General features: G+C 39.8%; 2 protein-coding genes across 5 annotated transcripts in view; one reads left to right on the top strand and one right to left on the bottom strand.

Annotated features, from left to right (window-relative positions):
- Positions 1-26362, bottom strand: part of RPL24 (ribosomal protein L24) — a 143169-nt gene that overhangs the window by 79846 nt on the left and 36961 nt on the right. The window contains exon 1 of one of the 3 annotated variants that reach the window (XM_059921233.1): positions 23040-23044. The exons of the other annotated variants lie outside the window; for them this stretch is intronic. Within the exon in view, the coding sequence (XP_059777216.1) occupies positions 23040-23044 (5 nt within the window). Of the gene's footprint in view, positions 1-23039; positions 23045-26362 lie in introns of those variants that run through there. 3 annotated transcript variants of the gene reach the window in all.
- The window catches only part of NXPE3 (neurexophilin and PC-esterase domain family member 3), a 55121-nt gene that overhangs the window by 15703 nt on the left and 13056 nt on the right, over positions 1-26362 (top strand). For both annotated transcript variants that reach the window (XM_059921229.1, XM_059921228.1), the window contains exons 3-4: positions 13712-14466; positions 18853-18926. In XM_059921229.1, coding sequence (XP_059777212.1) covers positions 13712-14466; positions 18853-18926 — 829 coding nt within the window. The remainder of the gene's footprint in view (positions 1-13711; positions 14467-18852; positions 18927-26362) is intronic.

The raw sequence follows: 26362 nt of genomic DNA, 5'->3' as shown, positions 1-26362 counted from the left end.
CTTTTATTTCTTTGTCTTGCCTAATTACTCTAGCTGACACTTGTAGTACTATGTTGAATCAGAGTGGTGACTGTGGGCATCCTTGTCTTGTTCTTGATTTTAGAATAAAAACTTTTACTCTTTCACCATTGAGTGTGATATTAGCTGTGGGTTTGTTGTAAATAGCCTTTATTAAATTTACCTTCTATACCCAGTTTGTTGAGAGGTTTTTATCATGAAAGGATGTTGTATTTTATCAAATGCGTTTTCATTCTATTAATATGGTGTATCACATTTATTGTTTTGTGTATGCTGAATCATACTTGCATCCCAGGGATAAATCCCACTTAGCCATGGTATATATCCTTTTAATATATTGTTGAATTAATATTTTGTTGAGAAGTTTTGCATCTGTATTCATCAGGGATGTTGGCCTATAGTTTAGTTCCTTGTAGTGTCCTTATCTGGCTTTGGTATCAGGGTAATGCTGGTCTCATAAAGTGAATTTGGGAGTGTCCTCTCCTTTTCAATTTTTTGGAAGAGTTTGAGAAGTTTTGGTGTTGATTTTTAACACCAGCTTTTAGTTTTGTTGATCTTTTCTGTTGCTTTTCTGGTCTTTATTTCATTTATTTCCACTGTGATCTTTATTTCTTTCCTTCTGCTAACTTTGGGCTTAGTTTGTTCTTCTTTTTCTACTTCCCTGAGGTGTAAAGTTAGGTTGCATGAGATCTGTTTTCTTAATATATACATTTATTGCTATGAACATCCCTCTCAGAACTGCTTTTGCGGTAGGTTTTCCATAGGTTTTAGTATGTTATTTCCAGCTTCATTTGTTTTGAGATATTTAAAAATATTATCTTTTGACTTATTCTTTGATCTATTGGTTGTTCAGGAGTACGTTGTTTAATTTCTACATATTTGTAGATTTTCCAGCTTTCCTCTTGTTGTTGATGTCTAGTTTCATACCATTGTGGTCAAAAAGGATACTTGGTATGATTTCATTCTTCTTAAATTTGCTAAGACTTGCTTTGTGGCCTATCATGTGATCTAAACTGGGGCATGTTCCATGTGCACTTGAGAAGAATGTGTATTCTACTGCTGTGATTGAATGTTCTATAAACGTCTCTTAGGTTCATTTGATCTAATATATGGTTCCAGTCCAATGCTTCTTTATTGATTATCTGTCTGGGGGATCCATCCATTGCTGAAACTGGGGTATTGAAACCCCCTCCTATTACTATATTGATGTCTATTTTTCCCTTCAGTTTTGTTAGTATTTGCATAATAGATTTAGGTGTTTTGACATTGGGTAGGTTTAGATTTATGATTCTTATATTTTCTTGATGTATTGATGCATTTTTCATCATATAATGATCTTCTTTATCTCTTGTTACTGGTTTTGGTTTAAAGCCTATTTTGTCTCATTTAAGTATAGATAACCCCCTTTCTTTTGGTTTCTATTTGCATGTAATGTCTTTTTCCATCCCTTCATGTTGAGTCTTTTTATGTCATGAAATCTGAAGTGAATCTATTGTAGGCTGCATGTAGTTGGGTCTTATTTTTTTATTCATTCAGCCACTCTGTGCCTTTTGTTTGGTGAATTCAATCCACTTACATTTAGAGTATTTATTGATACATAAGGACTTATTAATGCTATCTTATTAATTGCTTTCTATTTGTTTTGCATTTTCATTGTTTCTTTTCCCCTCTGTTTATGCCTTCCTTTTTTAGTAAATTGGTGATTTTCCATGGTGGTATGCTCTGTTTTCATTTCTTTCGCTTTTGTGAATTTTCTTTATGTTTTTGTTTCTTGGTTACATAAAACATTTCATAGATAAAGCAGACCATTTTAGGCTGATAACAGCATAACTTCAATTGCACACAAAGCTCCACCTTTTTCCCTCCCTTTTATATTTTTGATGTCACAGTTTACCTCTTTTTGTACTGTGTATTTGTTAACAAGTTATAGTAGCTGTAGTTATTTTCTTTAACCTTTATACTATAGTTAAGTGGTTAAGTGGTTAGCACACCATCCTATTACAGAATTAGAGTTTTCTAAATCTGTATATTTATCTCCATCAGTGTGTTGTACACTTTTGTATGTTTTCATGTCACTAGCATCTTTTCATTTCAGCTTGAAGAACTCCTTTCAACATTTCTTGCAAGGCAGGTCTAGTGGTGATGAACTCCCTCAGCTTTTGTCTGTCAAGGAAAGTCTTTATTTTTCCTTCACATCTGAAGGATAACTTTTCCGGGTATTCTTGGCTGGCAGTTTTTTTCTTTCAACACTTTGGATATGTCATCCACTCTCTCCTGACCTGTAGGTTTTCTGCTTAGAAATCCACTGAGAGCCGAATGGGCATTCTTTTGTAGATTACAATATTTTTTCCTTTGGCTGTGTTTAAGATTCTCTCTTTATGCTTGTTTTTTGACAGTTTCATTAAAATGTGTCTTGGAGAAGGTCTTTTTGCATAGAGATAATAGGGTGATCTATTAGCTTCTTGAACTTGGTTGTCCAAGTATGTCCCTAGGTTTGGGAAGTTCTCAGCTATTATTTCTTTAAATAAACTCTGCCCCCTTTTCCCTCTCTCCTCTCTCTCAAACCCTGATTATTCTAATATTTGTACATTTGGTGGCATCGCATAGATCATGTAAGCTTTCTATGCTCTTTTTCGTTCTTTTTTTCCTGTGTTCTCTTCTGATTGGTTTATTTCAAAGTTCCTGTCCTCTAGCTCCCTTATTCAGTCTTCCATTTGATCTCCTTTGCTATAGATGCTCTCTATTGCATTTTTTTCATTTTATTCATGGAATTTTTCAGCTCCAAAATTTCCATTTGCTTCTTCTTTATGATTTCTATCTCTTTGTAAGTTTCTGATTTTGTTCATTTATATTTTGACTTGTTTGTCTATGTTTTATTGTAGCTCATTCAGTTTCCTCAAACAGCTATTTTGAATTCTTTATCTTCTAGGTCATTAATTCTGTGCCTTTGAGCTTGGTTATTGGAGGATTATTGTTGTCTTTTGGTGATGACATGTTTCCTTGATTCTTTATGTTCCTTGTACATTTGCATTGCTGCTTTCACACTTGAAATAGCAGATACCTCCTCTTGTCTTACTAGTTGCCTTTAGATGGGATAAAATGTTCATTAGTCCTGTTTTATCTGTGTTTTTTTCTGCCCTTGTATGGGTACACTTGCTTCCCATGTCTTGCTTCTTCTTGTGGCACAGTTCTTAACCTTTTCTTACAATCCACCAGGATAGCTGCTGTTAAGCTTTCGTTTTCCAGAAGGAGGCACTATGGCTTAAGTTTGTGTTTCTCCCTTGTCCACAGAAACTGATAGTGTTCTGTTTAGCAGAGTCTCACTTACTGCCTCATTTGGGAGCATGCACAGGAGCTGCTGGTTCCAGAGTGTGGGGAGGTGTGGGTTTAGCACTCAGGGCATTGGGAGTGCCCGTGGGCTCTGTGGAAAGATTGTCGGGTGAGGGTCTCCCATGGGCTCGTGGGCGGACTCCCTGCTAAAGTCCTGAGCACAGTTAGCAGGAACTGCATCCCTTCAGTGCCCTTTGATATTCTTATCTGCCTCTTTCCTGATCCCTTCCCTCCCTCCAGTCATGGAGGTCCCACCTCAGTACTTGGAGTGCTGCTGAGTTAAATGGGTTTCTTTCACGGTGGGGGTAGCTGGGCGCTACTTGCCACTCTCCTTTTCCCTCTTGGAAGAGGGCACTCCTGGGTGGTTCAGCCCTGGGCTTGTTATGTGTGGGGAGGGGCAGTGCTGGCAAAGTTCCTCGTACCCTCTTAGTCACATCCAAACTTGTATTTTTTTTCTTTCTGGGATTTCCCCTTGGGAAGACTGGATTTCTACAAATTCTTTCTCATCTGTTGGTATCTGCCTGGGTCAGCACGCTCCAGGTTTTCCCTGACTGTGGCCAAGAGGGATTGGGACAAGTTCACTGGCTTTGCTGTCTTCACTGAGGTTTATCTGCCTATTACCAGATACACATGTGGTCGAGACTCCTCCTAGGTCCCTTGGCATGTGGTACTGGATCCCACAATTCCCACAGAGGCACTTTTGTTTTTGGATGGGTGCCTGATTTGTTGTTAAAAAGGGGGACAAAAAAGGAGGAGTGTCTTGGACAAAAAAGGAGGAATGTCTTATGCCGTGTCATGACGCTGATGTCAACTCTGCTAGGGAAAAATTTTCAAAGTCATTATTACCCTTTTTAATGAACAAATAATACTGTGTGTTCCTTTAAAATGAAGGAGCCTAATGAAATTCTTCTAATTGAGAGTGTCTGGATACAAGTGTAAAATGAAAGGGAAAAAATACAGAATCTAAGAAGATCATTAAAAATCCATTTGTATTTTGGGATTATTTTTACCTTGTTTGGCATTACGTTTACCTCGTATAGGATTTTGAAGTGATTTGGCGTAGATGGGGAGCCTGAGGCCTTGTTTAAGTGGTTTATAACAGGTAATACTAGCTATTGAGGAGAGTGGTTTTCAGTTTTGCTTTGCTGTTGTTGTTTTCCCTTGCAATTTAACTTATTGCATAATGTCAGATGCAGTTCCCTGGGTTAGGTACTAAAAAGGTCCTGCACCCAATTTCCAGTGTGGGTAGGGGGGATTTTTCCATACCACCAGGCAATTCTTGGACACCAGCAGGGTGACCTACAGTTCAAATCAATTCTGACACTAACTGAGCAGGACCCTATGGGCCCTTCCTGGACAGACCCCCTCCCCCAGGTCCCTCTGCCTGCCTGTCCTTTGAAGAAAAGCTGTAGTTTCTCAGGCCTCCCAAGAGTCACAAAAGCCTGGCCCAGGAATTAATGATTGAAAGGACAATATAGTGACAAAAGTAGCAGTTGGGCCAGGAGAACTGGTAACAATTGAAACAGTAAATCAGCCACATGGCAGTCACAGTATCTATAGTTCCTCCCTGAAATACATAGATAACAGTATCTGATACACATTCCTGAGTTGTTTTACAGATGCTAAAACCCCCACCAAATAGAAGAAGTTAACTATTTGATGATCATGAGCACATAGCCCCCAGACCATCTGGAACCTGAAGATTGATAATGTTAACCCCTGTGACACCGCCTTGCTACCACACCATCAACCAGTCAGAGAACTGTGCACGAGCTGATCATATACTCTGTGACTCCCCTCCCTCCCCTTCCCTTTAAAACATGCTTCCCTGAAACCCATTCGGGAGTTGGGGTGTTTCTGAGCACTAGCTGCCCTGGACTCCTAGTTTGGCGCTTTACAATAAACGCTGCACTTTACTTCCCCACAACCTGGTGTCAGTAGATTGGCTTTACTGTGAGCAGGCGAGTGGACCCAAGTTTGGTTTGGTAACAACACTGTCTATCTGAAGATAGCATCAGATCCCACAGGTTAAGGGCTCAGTCCTATAAGACTCTCCCCCAACCCCAACTTCAGATGCCAGTCACAAGTCCAGGTTGTCACCTGTGCTTCTGACTGACTATAGATCAGAAGTTCCAATGATCTCTGCCTTGGCTTCAATTAATTTGCTAGAGCAGCTCACAGAAATCAGAGAAACATTTTACTTACAAGATTACTGGTTTATTATAAACAATTTTAACTCAGGAACAGCCAGAAGGAGGAGATGCATAGGGCAAGGTATATGGGAAGGATATAGAGTTTCCATGCTCTGAGTGCACCATTCTCCTTGAATCTCCATGTGTTCACCAACCCGGAAGCTCTCCAAACCCCATCCTTTTGGGTTTTTATGGAGGCTTTATTCCATAGGTGTTATTGATTCAGCCTCCAGGGGTGGAGGTCAAGGGTGGGACTGAAAGTTCCAACCTTCTAATCATGGTTGGTTCTCCTGACAACCCAACCAGCCCCCATCCTCAGGTGCTTTCCAAAAGCCACCTCAGTAACATACACCCTGATGGGTGGAAAGGGGCTTGTAACGAAGAACAAGGCACCCATTTCCCGTTTATGACTCTGAAGTGTTTTCAGGAACGGAGGACACGAAACCAAATATTACAGCAAAAGATGCTCCCATTGCTCTTATCGCTGCCAAGGATTTTGGGAGCTGTGAGCCAGGAACTGTGGATGAAGACCAAATGCATATTTCTTACAAATCACAGCATTGCAGGTACATAGCTATTTTTCCCATCCATTTGTTCATCTGTCCTTCTGTCTATTAAGAAAATAATTAATGAAAAGTATAAAACACTTGAAAGAATAGAGAGTGGTATTAAGTACGTAATTGAATTCCCTCCCCAGTCTTCACTCTCAATGTTGTTTCTTGGATGTAACTGCTTGTTTTTAATTATTTGCTTAGTTAGCACTAATTACACATTGCACAGTTATATCTTGTTTTGTCAGCTTTACACTGTACCTTCTGACCTTTCTGCATAAGGCAGTGCAGCATGGTTGGTTAAGTTAAAACACAGACCGAACTCAGACTGCTTGGGTTCTAGTCGAGGTTTGCTGCTTATAACCTATGTGACCTTGGGCAAATTATCAAGCCATTCATTGCCTCAGTTTCCTTATCAATCATATGGCATAATAATAGGACTTATCTCATGGGATAATTTAAACATTGTATTAAAAGATTTATGTAAAGTCTTCAAAAGAGTGTCCAGGTGCTTAGTAGATGTTGGTTGATACTGCTGTTCCTGTTAAGATAATGAAAGATGACGTCTTCTGCTGACTCACACTTTCTGTCACTCTCTTTCTAAACTTTGTAAAATTATTTTTATTTCTGTGCATTAAAATAATGTATTTAGACCTTTTCTTTCCCTAATAGCATTAGATAGCACATTTTAACTCCCTCCTGTAAGTGAGGAAGAAAAGCACTTCTGCATTATTTTACATTTGACTTCTGTTAGCTAGCGTATAACTTTTGCATCATCAGGCTTTATAATCTTTAGTTTTATTGCTCTAACTATAATTAAGGCTAACGTGTACTCTTTATGGATTGCTTCTTATTTTAAAAAAATTTATTTATTTAATTTATTTAATTTTGGCTGCATTGGGTCTTCATTGCTGTGCACGGGCTTTCTCTAGTTGCGGCAAGCGGGGGCTACTCTTTGTTGCGGTGTGCGGGCTTCTCATTGCGGTGGCTTCTCTCGTTGTGGAACACGGGCTCTAGGCACGGGGGCTTCAGTAGTTGTGGCACGTGGGCTCAGTAGTTGTGACTCACAGGCTCTGGAGCACAGGCTCAGTAGTTGCGGTGCATGGGCTTAGTTGCTCCACGGCATGTGGGATCTTCCCAGACCAGGGATCGAACCTGTGTCCCCTGCATTGGCAGGCAGATTCTCAACCATTGCACCACCAGGGAAACCCTGGATTGATTCTTATACTTAAAAAATATAACATTATGATAATCATGTAAATGTTAGTCAATATAGAACATGATCCTTTGAAACCAAATCTATATCTCTTGATGGAGAATGTCCCAAACACCAAGGTCAAATGGATCTTTTTTATACACTACCTCAGTTGCTTAATCATGCTGCATTTTAATTTGCTTCATATTTTAATGATGACTTTCTTATACCTCTTCTTGTTTTTTTTTTTTTTTCTGGAGTGCTAGTTGCCTTTTCTTTCTGATGAGAGAAAATACTACCTTCTGTAACATGTCATGAGGATTTTCCTTCATATGATTTGTTGAATTGAGTCCACTTGCTTCTTCTCCTTTTTTTTTTTTTTAAAGATGTATTTGATGTGGACCATTTTTAAAGTCTTTATTGAATTTGCCACAATATTGCTTCTGTTTTATGTTTTGGTTTTTTGGCCGCGAGGCATGTGGCATCCCAGTTCCCCGACCAGGGATCGAACCCTCACCCCCTGCATTGGAAGGCGAAGTCTTAACCACTGGACCACCAGGGAAGTCCCTCCACTTGCTTCTTCAAGGCATTTTGTTTTTTTTTCCCCCTCAGAGCCCTCTATCTTCCTATTTCAGTGTTCACTGATTATTGTCTTGACCTGTTGCCCAGCTGTTATTCTGAGTTTGCTTTTCCCTGAATTCCTGGGTTGGTTTCACTGTTGCTCATGTCTTTCACTTCCTTGGATTTTTCTTTCCATTTTACTGGGTTAAATCTTCAAATAATGTTTTTCTGAAAGGGCACATGGGAACAAAGCTTACATGTCTGAAATTGTCTTTATTTTGCCCTCATGTATGATTTGTATTTGGATTTAGAATGCTGTATTCAAAATCCTTTTCCCTCAGAACCTTAAAACTTTGCTCCACTGTCTTCTAGTGTCCAGTACAGCAAAAGACAAGGCTAATGCCAATCTAATTCTTGTTTTTTTATTGGTAACATTGTTCTCCTTTCTGCAAGCTATTAGGACCTTTTCTTTACCTGTGAAATTTTACAAGGCTCTAAGGTGAGGTTTTTTTTTTTTTTTGGTAGAAAACTTTATTGTCAAACAGGCAGATCTGCTCACTAATAAGAAAAGAGCTTAAACATCTGAAATTTAGAGACAGAGCATAAAATTTTGAGATACAAAATATTAGAAAGCCATTGTGTTGTACAGTATGTAGCCATTGTGTATGTACAGTATTTTACAGTATGTAAAATGCCACAATATAAATAACAATTAATGTCCAAACTAGAAAAGACTGAAGTCCTTATAAGGTCATCTTCTAAGCAGAAAGGCCAAAGTGAAGATTAAGGACCAGTTCTAAGAGGGTGTAAAACATGGTCTTTGGAAAGCACTGGAGTTCTATTAAGGCACTTTCTTGCATACCTGGGATAAATCCCACTTGGTCATGGTGTATGATTCTTTTTACACATTGTTGGATTTGATTTGTTAATATTTTGTTGATGATTTTACATCTGTGTTTATGAGGGAAATTTGTAGTTTTCTTGTAATGTCGTCTAGTTTTGGTATTAGGGTAATGCTGGCTTTATAGAAAGAGTTAGGAAGTATTCCCTCTGCTTCTATATTCTGACAGAGAGTGTAGAGAATTGATACAATTTCTTCCTTAAATATTTGGTAGAATTCATCAATGAATCCCACCTGGGCCTGGTGGTGTCCATTTTGAAAGGTCATTAATTGTTGATCCAGATTCTTTACTAGAGATTATAGGCCTATTCAGGTGATCTGTTTCTTCTTGCATGAGTTTTGGCAGAGTGTATCTTTCAAGGAATTGGTGCATTTCATCTCAGTTATCAAATTTGTGGGTATAGAGTTGTTCGTGGTATTCCTTGATTATCCTTTTTTAAAAAATTTATTTAGGGCTTCCCTGGTGGCGCAGTGGTTGAGAATCTGCCTGCCAATGCAGGGGAAACGGGTTCGAGCCCTGGTTTGGGAAGATCCTACATGCCACGGAGCAGCTGGGCCTGTGAGCCACAACTACTGAGCCTGCGCGTCTGGAGCCTGTGCTCCACAACAAGAGAGGCCGCGATAGTGAGAGCCCCGTGCACCGCGATGAAGAGTGGCCCCTGCTTGCCGCAACTAGAGGAAGCCCTCGCACAGAAACGAAGACCCAACACGGCCAAAATAAATAAATAAATTAATTAATTTTAAAAAATTTATTTATTTATTTACCTATTTATTTTTGGCCGTGTTGGGTCTTCGTTGCTGCACGCTGGCTTTCTCTAGCTGTGGTGAGCAGGGACTACTCTTCATTGCGGTGCGCGGGCTTCTCATTGCAGTGGCTTCTCTTGTTGCGAAGCATGGGCTCTAGACGTGCAGGCTTCAGTAACTGTGGCTTGCGGGCTCTAGAGCGCAGGCTCAGTAGTTGTGGCGCATGGTTTTAGTTGCTCCGCAGCATGTGGGATCTTCCCCGACCAGGGCTTGAAGCCATGTTCCCTGCATTGGCAGGCGGATTCCTAACCACTGCACCACCAGGGAAGTCCCTTGATTATTCTTTTAATGTCTATGGGATCTGTAGTGATGTCTCTTCTTTCATTTCTGATAATGGTAATTTGTGTCCTGTCTTTTTTCCTTAGTTAGCCTTGCTGCAGGCTTATTGATTTTATTGATCTTTTCAAAGAACCAGCTTTTGGCCTCATTATCTTTTCTCTATTGATTTCCTGTTTTCAGTTTCATTGATTTCTGCTCTAATTTCTAATTTCTTTTCTTCTCCTTACTTTGGAGTTGATTTGCTTTTCTTTTTCTAGTTTCCTAAGGTTGGAGTTTAGATGATTGATTTTAGATCTTTCCTCTTTTCTAATAATGTGCATTCAGTGCTGTAAATTTCCCTCTAAGACCTACTTTTACGGCATCCCGTAAATTTTGATAAGTTGTGTTTTCATTTTCATTTAACTAAAAAGATTTAAATTTTCTATTGATATTTCTTCTTTGACCCTTGTTTTATTTAGAAGTGTGTTGTTTATGTTATTTTATTATTTATTTATTTGTTTGTTTATTTATTGGGCACCCCTCGTGGCTTGTGAGATTTTTTTAGTTCCCCGACCAGAGATTGAACCTGGGCCCTCAGCACTGAGAGCGTGGAGTATTAAGCACTGGACTGCCAGGGAATTCCCAGAAGCGTGTTGTTTAATCTCCAGGTATTTGGGGATTTCCTAGCTATCTTTCTGTTATTAATTTCTAGTTTAATTCCATTGTAGTCTAAGAGCAGACATTGTATGATTTCTATTCTTTTCAATTTTTTATGGTATGTTTTATGGCCCAGAATATGATCTGTTTTTGTGCATCTTTCATGTGAGCTTGAGAAGAATGTGTAATCTGCTGTTGCTAGGTAAGTAGTTTATAGATGCCCATCATATCTAGTTGATTGGTGGTGCTGTTGAGTTCAACTGTGTCCTCACTGACTTTCTGCTTGCTGGATCCATCCATTTCTGATAGTGGGGTATTGAAGACTTTAACTACAATAGTGAATTCATCTATTTTTTCTTGCAGTTCTATCAGTGTTTGCCTCACATATTTGACTTTCTGTTGTTAGGCACATACATGTTAAAGATTGTTATGTCTTCTTGGAGAATTGACCCTTTTTTTAAAATTTTATTTATTTATTTATTTATGACTGTGTTGGGTCTTCGTTTCTGTGCGAGGGCTTTCTCTAGTTGCGGCGAGCGGGGGCGAGCGGGGGCAGCTCTTCATCGCGGTGCGCGGGCCTCTCACCATCGCGGCCTCTTCCGTTGCGGAGCACAGGCTCCAGACGCGCAGGCTCAGTAATTGTGGCTCACGGGCCTAGTTGCTCCGTGGCATGTGGGATCCTCCCAGACCAGGGCTCGAACCCGTGTCCCCTGCATTGGCAGGCAGACTCTCAACCACTGCGCCACCAGGGAAGCCCCGACCCTTTTATTATTATGTAATATCCTTCTTTATCTCTGATGAATTTCCTTGCTCTGAAGTCTACTCTGTCTGAAGTTAATATAACTATTCCTGCTTTCTTTTGATTAGTTCTAACCTGGTATATCTTTCTCCATCCACTTACTTTTAATCTATATAAGTGTTTATATTTAAAGTAGGTTTCCTAGAGACAACATATAATTGAGTCTGACAACCTCTGTCTTCTAACTGGTGCCTTTAGTCCATTGATGTTCAAGGTGATTATTGATATAGTTGGATTAATACCTGCCATAGTTGTTACTGTTTTCTATTCATTGTCCTTGTTCTTTGTTCCTATTTTTGTCTTCTGCTCTTTTTCTGACTCTTGTGGTTTTAACTGAGCATTTAAAAAAATATATTTATTTTATTTATTTATTTTTATTTTTGGTTGCATGGGGTCTTAGTTGTGGCATGAGGGATCTTTCGTTGCTGCACACAGGCTCTTTGTGCAGCACGAGGGCTACTCTCTAGTTGTGGCATGCGGGCTACTCTCTAGTTGTGGCGTGCGGGCTTCTCTCTAGTTGTGGCACACGGGCTTCTCTCTAGTTGTGGTGCTTAGGGTCCAGAGTGCGTGGGCTCTGTAGTTGTGGCATGCGGGCTCTCTAGTTGAGGTGCTTGGGCTCAGTAGTTGTGGCGCGTGGGCTTAGTTGCCCCGCAGCATGTGGGATCTTAGTTCCCTGACCAGGGATGGAACCTGCATCCCCTGCATTGGAAGGCGGAACCTTAACCACTGGACGACCAGGGAAGTCCCTAATTGAGCATTTTATAGATTCCACTTTGTCTCCTTTCTTAGTGTATCAGTTATATTTCTCATTTTACTTTAAGTGGTTGCCCTAGAGTTTTCAGTATGCATTTACAAGCAACTCAAGTCCACTATCAAATAATACCATACTGCTTCATGGGTAGTGCAGGTACCTTATTAATAACAAAATATTCCTAATTCCTCCCTCCTGTCCCTTGATAATTGCTGTATTTTTTTCCTTTTAGTATGTCTTGTAATTGTTGTTGAAAGCTGGACATGATGTACTGGGTAAAACGAACTCCAATAAATAGGCTTTTAGTGGTGTGGGGGTGAGGTGTAGGGGAGGTGAAACATTTTATAGTCCTATGATCCTCAGTCCTTTAGTGAGTCTGTGAACTTCAGAATTGTTTCTTAGTCTTACCCCCAACCCTTAAATTGGATAGAATGGTTAGAGTGGGCTGGAGTTGGGTATGTCCCTTACCTCAGTTTGGTTAGGCTCTTATAGAACCTCGGTAGGTTAGGCTCTGGTAAAACCTCAGTAGGTTAGGCTCTGGTAAAATAGTTTTTCTTGAGGGCAGGCCTTGTTAAGAAGAATGGAATATTCTGGTATTCAGTAGTCCCACCATCCACTGTTTCGCTTTCTGTGGTGTCATTTACCCATGGTCAACCATGATCTGAAAATATTAAATGGAAAATTCCAGAAATAAACAACTTACCAGTTTGAAATTGTGTGTTGTTCTGAGTAGTGTCGTGAAATCTTGTGCCATCCTGCTGTTTCCCACCCAGGATCCACAACCACTGACATCATTGTAGCTCAATCCACGATCACCCGACACAGATGATCCTTTTTCTGACGTGTTGTCAGAAGGTCAGTAGTAGCCTAACGCTACGTCACAATGCCTGCGTCATTCACCTCACTTCATCTCATCACATAGGCCTTTTATCCTTTTACACCATCACGAGAAGAAGAAGGACAGTACACTAATAAGATATTTTGAGAGAGGGACTTCCCTGGTGGTCCAGTGGCTAAGACTCCGTGCTCCCAGTGCAGGGGGCCCGGGTTCGATCCCTGGTTGGAGAGCTAGATCCCACACGCATGGCTGCAACTAAGACTTCGCATGCTGCAACTAAGAGTTTGCATGCTGCAACTGAAAGATCCCACACGCGGCAATGAGGATCCCGCACACCACAACAAAGATCCTGCATGCCGCAACTAAGACCCAGTGCTGCCAAATAAATTAGAAAAAAAAGATATTTTGACAGAGACCTCATTCACATAACTTTTATTCTAGTATATTATTATAATTGTTCTATTTTATTATTAGTTATTGTTAATTTCTTACTGTGCCTAATTTATAAATTAAACTTTATCATAGGTATATATGTATAGGAAAAAGCGGTATATATAGGGTTTGATGTGACCTACAGTTTCAGGCATCCACTGGGGATCTTGGAAGTATCTCCTGTGGATAAAGGGGGACTACTGTCCTTCAAAATGATTCCTTTTCCCTTTCTCCTTCTGGAAGCACCAAAGGGATTTTTCTCTGATATTTGCTGTGGGAACCTGTAAAACTGGTGAGCTGTGGGTTTTGAAACAATGTCATCTCAAGTAAGTTTTATTAAAATTTAAGCTGAAGCAAGGATTTATTTGTTGACTATAAGGAGATTTATTGTAGCTGTGGTTTCTGTTTGTGTCTTTCTCTTCAGTACTTGGACCATGAGACTGCAGCAGCCACATTCATCGACAGTGGTGGACAGTTTGTTTTCTCCCAGGTGACAGGAATTAGCCGGAATCCTTACTGTGGCTATGAGCACCAGACTCTGTCCAGCCGGGAGCGCCTGGAGGAGGACTCCTTGTTGGCCGCCTTACAGTGGCAGGTGCCTGATGTGGGTCCAGTCCCCTTTTTGAAGAGCACTGACCCTTCTTCCAGCTACTTTGTCATCTTGAACTCTGCAGCCTTCTTCAAGGTGGGAAGCCAGCTAGAGGTGCTGGTTCATGTACAGGATTTTCAAAGAAAGCCCAAGAAGTATGGTGGAGACTACCTGCAGGCCAGAATCCACTCCCCTAAGCTGCAGGCAGGGGCCGTGGGTAGAGTGGTGGACTACCAGAATGGGTTTTACAAGGTCTTTTTTACTCTGCTCTGGCCAGGCAGAGTTAAAGTGTCCATATCTCTGGTCCATCCCAGTGAAGGGATCAGAGTTCTTCAGAACCTACAGGAAGAGAAACCAGACAGGGTCTATTTCAAGAGCCTCTTCCGTTCAGGAAGAATTTCTGAAACTACAGAGTGTAACGTGTGTCTTCCTGGGAGTCTTCCTCTGTGCAACTTTACGGATCTCTATACCGGAGAACCCTGGTTCTGCTTCAAACCAAAGAAGCTCCCTTGCAGTAGCAGAATTAACCATTTCAAGGGCGGATACCTGAAGGGCCTCCTAACTGCTGCAGAGAATGCTTTCTTCCAGAGGTACATGCTCCTTGCTCTAGGGGATAATTTAATAGGTCCCTTTCCATTGTCTTTGTCCTACTTAGGAGACTTTCTTGTTTTGGTTATGTGCTTCTTATATCTTTCTGAACTTGGCCCAATTCAGGAGAGGTGGTAAGAAAATAAATATTTATATTTTGTGATTAGCGTGCTTATTTCAGTTCAAATTAATGACCTTAAATTTTTGTTCTTTTACCTTAATATCTTTAACTTCAGAATTGCATAGCATATCTGTAAAAGCAAGATCAGTTATTCACAGAACAGATAAAAAAAAATCATCCAAGAACAGGGCTGCTAGAGGTCTTATAGTCAGGCTAGTGTTTTAGCTTCATGTCTAATAAACTGAAGAAAGTTTTAAGTGACATATTATTAGTTGTTAAAATCATATAAACATTTATTGATAGGAAAAAGACTATGAATATGGTAACATTGCTGGATTGATTTAATGATAAGCATGGGAAGCCAGGAATACCATAGCAAACTGTATTTTTGAAGGTTAATAGTTGTTGAAATTATTGCATTCCATATAGTTCTGAAATAAAATAACATTCTTAAGGAATAAAAAGAAAAATAACATAGTCAGAAAGTACAATTATTTGAGAGAATGTAAAACATTTTTTATTTTTAAATGAAATCTATACTTTTAAAATATTCCCCTGGGCTTCCTTGGTGGCGTAGTGGTTAAGAATCCGCCTGCCAATGCAGGGGACACGGGTTCGAGCCCTGGTCCGGGAAGATCCCACATGCTGCGGAGCAACTAAGCCTGTGCACCACTACTGAGCCTGTGCTCTAGAGCCCATGCTCCACAACAAGAGAAGCCACCGCAAAGAGAAGCCCACGCACTGCAACGAAGAGTAGCCCCCGCTCGCCACAACTAGGGAAAGCCTGCACGCAGCAACAAAGATCTGACGCAGCCAAAAATAAAATAAAAATTAAAAATAAATAAATTTATATAAAAAAATAATTCCCTTGTAGAGAGGGATCTTTGTTGAGTGTATCTGGGCACTCTAAAACTTTTAATGTTTTATGTCCACTCATTACTTGGTGGGGGAATAGTTCCTACCATAAGATATGTGGTCTGTAGGAGCTCCTAAAATGAAACTGATTTTTTACTTCCTGAGTTAGCTTTTGGTCGGAACAGTTTTAAGTACATATTTGATGCCATGCTTTTAGAAGGCCAGCAGAGGGAGCACTACTCCCATTGTATTCGCTGTACTGTTCTCGAGGGGACTGCCTAGTTTTTTGCGGCTCAGTATAAAAGGACTTTAGTTTTATTCTTGGATTCAGATCTTAGACACATTATTTATCAATGACTATGAGCAGATGATTTTATTTCTGTGTACTTTTTGCCTATGTATGAAGACTGTTCAGTTACCCCCTTTTATTTTATTTTAAATAACTTTTTTTTTTAAGATTTTTTTTGAAGTGGACCATTTTTTAAAGTCTTACTCCCTTTTAGAGTTGTGTTGTCAGTCTACTTAGTGGCTTAGCAAAGAGGAGGAAGCATAGCATGTAATTTACTGAAATTCCACGTGGAAAAAAGTGGGAAAAAGGTTAGAGAATTAAGTTAGTGTAAAATTTAAAATGTTCCTAACGCTAAATCCTACCATTAAAATCAAAGAACACCTGTGAATCCAGAAGGATAAAATAATGTCTGCCCCTGCCTTTATTTGCATATCCTGGATGAGGCTGGCTGATGATACTTTGTAGTAAAATCATTAAAAAAGATTCTACTTACCTGGAGGTTTTCCGGGAAAGCGTTTGAGGTGGCATAAGTGTTTGGAAACCAAACATTTGACAGAGTCCTGATACAGATTTTTTTTTTGCATTGTTTACTCTGTTAAAATTCTGAAATTTTGCATTAGGCTAACTGAAAAGAAAAAGATTGAAATTGATCATTTGAGGGATCTTTTTTTTAAAAAAATTATTTATTTATTTATTTTTGGCTGTGTTGGGTCTTCGTTTCTGTACGAGGGCTTTCTCTAGCTGCGGCAAGCGGGGGCCACTCTTCATTGCGGTGCGCGGGCCTCTCACTATCGCGGCCTCTCTTGTTGCGGAGCACAGGCTCCGGACGCGCAGGTTCAGTAGTTGTGGCTCACGGGCCCAGTTGCTCCGCGGCATGTGGGATCTTCCCAGACCAGGGCCCGAACCCGTGTCTCCTGCATTGGCAGGCAGATTCTCAACCACTGCGCCACCAGGGAAGCCCCTTGAGGGATCTTTGAGTGTAGTATTTTGAGCTCATGGCCTGAATATGTTAAGCTACGCTCATTTTTACCTCCTTCCTTGGTGGCTCGTAATGTTGCTTAATTCAGAAAAGGATTAAGAAGCTTAGCCTTGGTCTCTGGTTCCCAAATGACAGTTGGACAATTAAGGTGATCTAATCTCTCAAGGAAAAAAAAAAAAGTGTTGGTTTTAGAAAGAACCATAGTACTTAAAAGATTCTGATAATAAGAGAATGTCTTTTGAAAGAATGAGCTTATCATATTAAAAGCTTCCCTTTTATTTTAGCATGATTTATACTTTTTTTTTCTTTCTAACTTGTATTAAAAAAGTTCAGATCTGTAGAAATCCTGCAGGAATAACAACGGTGAGCACCCATATACCGTTAACTTAGACTCACCATTGTTATGTTTTGCCGCATTTGCTTTCTCTCTTTCTATGTGTTTATATGTGTGTATTTGTGTATAATTCTTTCCCCTCAGACCATTTGAGAGTAAGGTGCAGGCATCATGGCACTGCACCCCAGGCGTATGCATCTCCTAGGACTTTCTCCAACATATAACCATGACACAGTGATCACACTTGGGTCTTTTATCATTGACACAACGTTGTTATTTAATATGCAGTCTATATTCAAGTTTATCCAGTTGTCCCAATAATATCCTATATTGCTATCTCTTTTATTTTAACTGAATCTCTGATCACACACAATCTGTTTAGTTGTCTCTTTAATCTTTTAGTCCAGAAGAGTTCTCTAACTTGTTTTGGTTTTTACGACATTGACAATTTTGATGTTGCTGTTTTTGTAGAATGTTGCCTAATTTGGATTTGCTGCTTTATTGTTTCTGCATGATTAGATTGAGAGTAAACATTTTTACAAGAAAATTACAGTGGTGAAGGTTTCTTCTTTTCCTTACCTTAAAGCTTTAAACTCATGAAAGTAGTTTATATGTGCTCTCTTAAAGTCATGTATATTAATTGTCACTTTTATAATCCATGAAATGCTGTTATTCTCTAACATAGCCCCCTATAATTCCTTCCTTCCTTGTTGTCTGTCTCCCTCATTCATTAGAATGTCAGTGCCACGAAGGAGGAGATGCTGGGTTTTTTTTTGTTTGGCTGCGCCACTTGGCTTGTGGGATCTTAGTTCCCCAACCAGGGATCCAACCTGGGCCCTCGGCAGTGAAAGCGTAGCGTCCTAACCACTGGACCTCCAGGGAATTCCCGATGCTGTGTGTTTTGTTTACTGTTATATCCCTAGCAGCTAGGATAGTGCCTGGCACATAGTAGAAGCTTAAGAATTATTTCTTAAATAATCTGTTTTGAATTGATTTTTGATGAAATGAAATATCATGACTGCAAGTTCCCATATCGAGCTTGGAAAGTTAGCATTTTATTTTTTTGTTTGTTTTTGGTCTAAGTGCAAGAGGCCTACGTATTATGACCCAGTTTCTGGAATAGTTACACCATGTTTTCAGTATACTTCTCCTGGACTCCACTGTCCCCTCCTTCTCAAACAGCCCTCTATCAGATATTTTCTGAGCATGGACTCTAGTCCAGGGCCTGTGCTAAGTACTGAAGATGAAAGATGAATGGGACATAATCCATGTCTTTGAGGAGTACATGTTTTATTAAGGGGAACAGACACTACAGAGCCATAGTAATGATGAACAGAGTACATGCATGAGCACGTATCTGGGGACACATGTCCCCAGGTAGGACTCATCTCAGCTCTGGGCAAGGCCTAAGGAATCTGACATATGACTTAATGCTCCGTAGTCTTGCAGCCTGAAAACTAAGTAGTGACAAAATAGACATTCTCATCAGTGTGAGCCGTTCTCTGAGTCCAAGGGAAGTAAGTAATTCAAACAGAATTTGTCATTTTGGAGTTTGCACTCTAAGGGCGAAGCAGTGAAAAATTAAAAACTTGTTTAATTCTTATTCAGTTTATGTATCCATATAACCTGCTTATTATGATATACCTAGTTTATTAATTATCAGTTTTATTGATTAACATTTATAAGAATATTTCATCTTAGTAAAGCTTTGTGAAATCCTGTCCATTTAAAAATTTGCAAATAAAGATACATATTAGAAAATAAATGTTCCTGAATCCTAAGCTTGTACTCTTTTTATTCCTCTTTCAAGTGGTGTCAATATCAAAATGCCAATCAACTCCAGTGGACCTGATTGGGTGACTGTGATTCCCAGGAGTATAAAAGGTAAAAAGGAATGAGCTTGATGATTTGTTGTTTTTCCTGCTAAGTGTGTTGAGGCTCTGTAGTTACACTGATGTTACAAAGCCCTTTTTTTTTTTTCCTTTTTAATATGCCCTGGTTACTGCTGGGCACAGTTTTAACTGTGTTTTAACAAACGTTCCAGGTGATTCTGATCCATTGGTATAGGATATTATTAAGAGTAAAAGAATGAAATTTAGAAGAGTAAATGTATGTGTTTTGTTTTTGCAGAATAGGTATAATGAGCTATAGTGACTTGTAGAAAGAAAGGATGAACATTATTAAGGAGCTTATGCAGATGGAAGGTGATCACTCCTTGGCCTTTTGGCCAAGATCAGGTGCAGATGGCAGACGAGGTCCTTTTAGCTGTTGAAAGCATGTATGTAGTATCCTACAGAGCAGATAGTGCAAACACCAACGCCACAGGGATGAGGTATATAACACATATGAACCCACCAGTGTGGGTATTGACCATATGCATGCCTTGTGTAAATGGTGGGGAAGGAACTGCAGAGCAAGGGCCATCTAAAAGGAGCAGCCTCTCAGTTCCTACACATTGTTGCTATGCAAAAATGTAGACCCAGCACAGCCAGATCTATAGATTTTTTTTCATGAAAAACCAAAAGTCAATTTTTGAATGTTAATATCTCCAGATCTCAAAACATGGCATCCAGTTAAAAACTTTAAAACTATCGTGTGGGCTAAATAAAATTTGAGGCCCAGATGCAGGCAGGACACTGTCAGTCTGTATCTCTGGTGTTCACTGTCACGTGCCACAAGAAATCCCAATCTTTTCCTAGGAAAGAGCTGTATTTGATTTACTTGAACCCAGTGAGTTACTAATTTTAGAGGGTACACATGCGAAACATCGTTAATAGAAATTGCTTACCTTTTATCTGCCTGGCCCTCAACCCCACAGCTGAGATATCAGTAAACATGGGATCACCCAGTAGTGCTGAACACCTCATATGCTCACATCTGACACCTCCGGAGGCCCCGTCCCACTACCAAATCTATCCCCCTCTTCCACAGCCCTGGTTGTCTGGCTCACCCACCTTGTGATGTCCCTGGCTGTCCAGTGGGATGGTCAGTGGGAGGAGCTTTGGATGGTTTACTTGCACCTGACAGGTCTTTGGATTCAGCCAGGAAGTGGTTGTGGGTTTGTGATGTACTATTCTGTTTAGAGAGAAGAAAGATTCAGTAACTAGTGGGGCTTTTGATGGATTTTTAGAAGAAGAAAGAAACCATGAATCGGTAGGAGCAGGGTAGCCTGGCTTTGATAAAACTGACTCGGAGCAGGTAAATAATTGGAAAGAAAAGAGAAGGACAATTAGTTTATAAATCAACGAAGTCCGGCTTGGGGGAACTTCACCTAAATTCACCTTAGTGACCAGCAGGGGGCACTCAAAGATCCTAAACGAAGGGCTCACATTCTTCTTTAATTCCTTCCTTCTTCCCTCCCTCCCTGCCTTCCTCTCTTAATTCCTTCATTCCCTTTGTCCTCTTTTTAAAATCTTTTGTTTTCAGATAATTTTAGACTTAAGGAAGAGTTGTGGAAATAGTACAAAGTTCCCATATAGCCTTCACCAAGTTTCCCTTATGCTAATTTCTGATTAATTGATTGATTGATTGGCTGTGCAGAGTCTTCATTGTGGCATGCGGGCTCTCTAGTTGCGGTATGTGGGATCTTAGTTCCTGACCAGGGATCGAACCCAGGCCCCCTGCACTGGGAGTGTGGAGTCTTAACCGCTGGACCACCAGGGAAGTCCCCCCTTATGCTAACTTCTTAAGAAATCACAGAACACTTATCAGAACCAAGAATTTAACATCCATATAATGTTATTAACTAAACTATAGAGTTTATTTGGATTTCATCAGTTTTTCCACTAATGTCCTTTTTTGTTCCAGAATCCAGTGCCGATCTCACATTGCATTTAGTTGCATGTTTCCTTAGTCTTCCCTCTGTGACAGATCCTCAGGCTCTTATTGTCTTCCATGACTTTGACACTTTGAAGAGCATTGGTCAGATGGTTTTTAAAATCTCTCTAAACTTGGGTTTGTCTAGTGTTTTCTTTTAATTGGAATGAGGTTATGCATTTTTGGAAAGAATAGGACAGAAATGATGTTGTATCCTTTTGAGGGGATACATGATGTCGATACGTATTGCTAACAATGTTAACCTTGATCACTTGGTTAAAGTGGTGTCTACCCCGGTTTTCCACTGCAAACTAATTATTTTTCTTTCTTTCTTTGATGAGGGATCGAACCCTGGCCCTTGGCAGTGAAAGCATGGAGTCCTAACCACTGGACTACCAGGGAATTCCCTAAACTAATTATTTTTATCTTTGTATTTACTCAGTATTCTGGGGAGGTACTTTGAGACTGTGGTAGGCTGAATAATGGCCCCTAAAGATATCCAGATCCTAATCCCTTGAATTGGTGAATGTTACCTTATATGGCAAAAGAAACTTTACAAATGTGATTAAGTTAAGAGTTTTGAGCTGGGGGGAGATTATCTGGATTATATGAGTGGGCACTAAATGCAATCACAAGTGTCCTTTTAGGAGGGAGGCAGAGGGAGATTTCAAACAGAAGACAGAAAGCCATGTGAAGATGGAAGCAGAGAGAGATTTGAAGATGCCATGACATTGGCTTTAGAAATGGAGAAGGGGGCCATGAGCCAAAGAATATAGCTCTAAAAAAGGCAAGGGAACAAATTCTTCCCTAGCTCCTCCAGAGAGAGCGTGAGTCTGCTAACACCTTGGTGTTGGCCCAGTGATACTGATTTTGGACTTCTGGCCTCAGAACTGTAAGAGAATAAAGTTGTGTTGTTTTAAGCCACTAAATTTGTGGTAATTTGTTATAGCAGCTACAGGAAACTAATACAGAGACTATGTAAACATTCTGTTTCTGCTTAAACTTTCATCTACTAATTTTAGCATTCATCATTCGATCTTCCCTGCAGCAGTTATTTCTGTGGTGTTCTAATGGTGACTTGCTGTATCTCTCATTTTTAAGACATTTATTAATTGAAATTTTTCTGTAAGGAAGAGTTGTCCCTTCTTCACCATTAATTTAATTTTATCAGTATAGACTCCTGACTATTTCATTCTTTGGATTATAATCCAATTCAGTTATTCAAATTGTTCCACTTTTGGTAGTTGAGAACTTTTTTAGTTTGGCTTCTGTGCCCTTTTGACATACTCTCATTCTTTTAATTAATTAACTTATTTTTTTTGAGCACTTCCTTACTTTACGGTACCACAGGATATTTCAGGTCCATCTTATATTTTCTTTGCCCAGGCCTTGGAAGTGTTCATAATATTTACACTTATATTATTTCACTTATGAATCCTATATTTTGAAGGTTTTGTTTTCCCTATGACATTTCATAATTTATATATTAGTTAATTGATTTTCGTACAAGGTAAAACTCTTCTCAGGTGCACATTTAGAGTCTGGTTGACTGCTTGAGATTGCCAGTGCTACCCCCGTGCACGCATAATTCCAGTCAAAAGCAAAGAAACACAGCTTTCAATTAGACTAGACTATCTTATCAAGGGCAAGCATCGGGTTTCTGACAGGCTTTTCCAGTGTCAGAATTACTACTGAATTTTTATAAGCATCTGCACTGTGGTCCTCAGACCATTATAGCCTAATGGTTTGGGACCTTGATGGCTTCTAACCTCATCAGAAACTAAACTAGAGCTCATATTTTTGGGGGAGTTTACTGAAAGTTTAGGATAGGACTAGATTTAATAGCAATAGAATAAATATCAACATCTTTATAGCTTTTTACTATTTTCTCTGTTTATTGAAATTTATCTTATATGCAATAGAGCACACAGATGATAAGCATACAGTACGATGGAGTTTTACATGTGTACATATCTTTGTAGGGTGAATTCTAAGATGACTCCCAGTGATTCATGCCCTTATATAAACCCTTCCCTTCAATTATATGACAAAGTTGACTTTAAAAAAAGAGAGATTTTCCTGGGTGGATCTGACCTAACCAGATAAGTCCTTAACAGGGACCAGGTTCTCCCAGAAGAAAGAGATTGAAAGTGTGAGCAGGATTCCATGTGAGGGAGATTCTTCATTGCTGGCTTTAAAGATGAAGGTGGCCATGGGGCAGGGAATGTAGGCAGCTTCTAGGAGCTGAAGGGGCATTCCCTGGCTGACGACCAGCAAGGAAATGAGAAACTCAATCTTATAACCACAAGGAACTGAATTTGGCTAACAACTTGAACAAACTTGGAAGCAGATTTTTCTCCAGAGCCTTCAGAAAGGAACACAGCCCTGCTAACATCCTGATTTCCACCTGTGAGATCCTGAGCAGAGAAGCTAGCCATACCAGGCCCTAGATTCCTGACGTGCAGAACTGTGGGAAAATAAATGCCCCTTGTTTTTAAGCCGTCAAGTTTGTGGTGATTTGTTACACAGCAATAGAAAACTAATTAACTGCCACCCAGATCAAGATATAGAATGTTTACAGCGTATGGAACATTTCCAGCGTTCTAGTATGGCCCCTTATTGTGACAACTGCACTTTCACACTATTACAGTATCGAATTTTCACAACAGCCCTTCAGAATAACTAGTAGTTTGTCCCTTTTATAGATAATGAAACCAAAGTCCAGGTCCAGTTAACTTAGGAAATCAAAGGACTCACATCCTACACATAACATCCAGCAAACTGATATCATTTGGGGAAAGGAAGCCCACAGCCATTTAAATAATAAATGTAGGTCTCTGTAAATGGTCCGATCTCTGCTACCTCCTGTCTCCTCAACTCTCTGAGAAACTTTGGCAAGTCACTCTGACTTGCTTTCTTCACCTCTAAAAGGTATTTGGACTAGCTATTCTCTGAGGTCCCTTTCAACATTCTCTGAATCTACAGGTATTTCTACCGTACATAGCATTTTCATCTTTCCTTTGTAAAATGCTTAGCTTTTAGGGGACTAAAATAGAACGGAAAAAAATCAATTTCCCAAGGTTTTGTGGGGGGAAACTCAAACCAGTATGGTGGCTGGGTAGCTAGGACCTCTTCACGTTCCCAGCACTGGACGGGGCATGCCCAGAGCTTGGCAGGCTGTCCTCACTCCTTACCTCCCCGAGGTAGTCCCCGGGCACTCCTGTGCCCATGTTCCCCGGTCAGGGAATTGTTTGCCTCCATTTCTTCTCTGACTTGTCTTTCCTTCCCCTCATGAACCGTGTTCTTCCTTTGGCCAGCCTTTTACTCTTCTTACTTCTAACTCCATGCCAGAAAATTAAGGGACCTGTGTTCACACATGTGCGCACACCTCCCACCCTTAATTCACACAGTATCCCTCTCATCCAGCTCTTTCTAGATCATTTAGGAAAATTTATCTCTGCCTTTTTCTCTCTCATTTTGTCCCATTTGTGGTCCAAATAGCCCTTATTATCGCTAATGAATGACATGGGATGATGCCCTTTGGAGGAAAATGTAAGCTGTGGGCTTTTAAAGAGAAGCCAGGACATTTTAGAGAAGCAGGGACCTTACTTGCAAATAATCAAAACTGTCCCTCCTGATTTTGCATAAAGATCTTTATATCTGCTCTTACAATCGCCTCCCTGTAAACTTCCTTCACTGTCAATGTTCAAGACAACCATAAAATTGAGTAATACCTCATGTTTGTTTTTTTAATTATTTTCATTCCACTTGTACAGTACTTTAAGAGTTATATTATTGATTTAAGGGGCTTTCATATCTCAGGTATCTTATGTGAAAATGCATTCTGAGCTCCAAGCAACACTGACTTTTTAAACAACTTCAGACTGCTTGAAATAATATTACTCAGGAAATGTTTTTGTCCCAGTTGACCATAAGAGGGCAATGTAGGTAAACACATTTCACTTTAAAAATATGTTCTGTTATCTAGTGCTGAATGTTTAAAGAATTAATGTCAGGTTCACTAATTGATTTGCTTTGCTTGACTTAACTCTCATAGTAAATGTAATTAACATTTGAATGGAAATGGTAATTGTTTCCTGTGTGATATACCCGTTTCTTTATGACCCTTATTGTGACTTCAAAATCACTTTTAATTCCCATTCCAGTAAATGTTTTCTTTGGGCCCCAGGTGTCTGCTCAGGAGCTCTCTGGACTGTGCAGCCTTGATGTGATGATACAGTGAGGAGCTTTGGGCAAGGTGTGGTGACATGGTAAAGCCACACGTGGTAGCATGTTGAGAAATTGCTTTTGAATAAACCAAACAAGTGTTTACCCTAACCCCCATTTTTCTTTGATAATCACATTGGCCAAAAGAGCATTTAAAATTCTGTTTACTTTTCAGTTTAGACCCTGAACCTGCAAAGCATTAGCAGATACCTAAGAAAAAAGATTAAGTGTGCACTGTCAAATAGGGCATCTTCTTTGAAGGGAATAAAACCAAAATAATTTTTTTTCTTTTTTTTTTTTAACATCTTTATTGGAGTATAATTGCTTTACAACGGTGTGTTAGTTTCTGCTTCATAACAAAGTGAATCAGCTATACATATACATATATCCCCATATCTCCTCCCTCTTGCATCTCCCTCCCACCCTCCCTATCCCACCACTCTAGGTGGACACAACACACCAAGCTGATCTCCCTGTGCTATGCGGCTGCTTCCCAATAGCTATCTATTTTACATTTGGTAGTGTACATATGTCCATACCACTCTCTCACTTTGTCTCAGCTTACTCTTCCCCCTCCCCGTGTCTGCAAGTCCATTCTCTGCGTCTGTGTCTTTATTTCTGTCCGGCCTCTAGGTTCTTCAGAACCATTATTTTTATTTTTATTTTTAGAATCCATATATATATGTTAGCATACGGTATTTGTTTTTCTATTTCTGACTTACTTCACTCTGTATGACAGACTCTAGGTCCATCCACCTCACTACAAGTAACTCAATTTTGTTTCTTTATATGGCTGAGTAATATTCCATTGTATGTATGTGCCACATCTTCTTTATCCATTCATCTGTTGATGGACACTTAAGTTGCTTCCATGTCCTGGCTATTGTAAATAGAGCTGCAGTGAACATTGTGGTACATGACTCTTTTTGAATTATAGTTTTCTCAGGGTATATGCCCAGTAGTGGGATTGCTGGGTCATATGGTAGTTCAATTTTTAGCTTTTTAAGGAACCTCCCTACTGTTCTCCATAGTGGCTGTATCAATTTACATTACCACCAACAGTGCAAGAGGGTTCCCTTTTCTCCACACCCTCTTCAGCATTTATTGTTTGTAGATTTTTTGACGATGGCCCTTCTGACTGGTGTGAGGTGATACCTCCTTGCAGTTTTGATTTGCATTTCTCTAATGATTAGTGATGTTGAGCATTCTTTCATGTGTTTGTTGGCAATCTGTATATCTTTTTTGGAAAAATGTCTATTTAGGTCTTCTGACAATTT

This window comes from Balaenoptera ricei, chromosome 4, assembly GCF_028023285.1.
Source record: "Balaenoptera ricei isolate mBalRic1 chromosome 4, mBalRic1.hap2, whole genome shotgun sequence".
NCBI classification, from domain to species: Eukaryota; Metazoa; Chordata; class Mammalia; order Artiodactyla; family Balaenopteridae; genus Balaenoptera; species Balaenoptera ricei.
The sequence above is the reverse complement of the archived record's forward strand: the minus strand, read 5'-3'. Positions and strand labels throughout refer to the sequence as shown.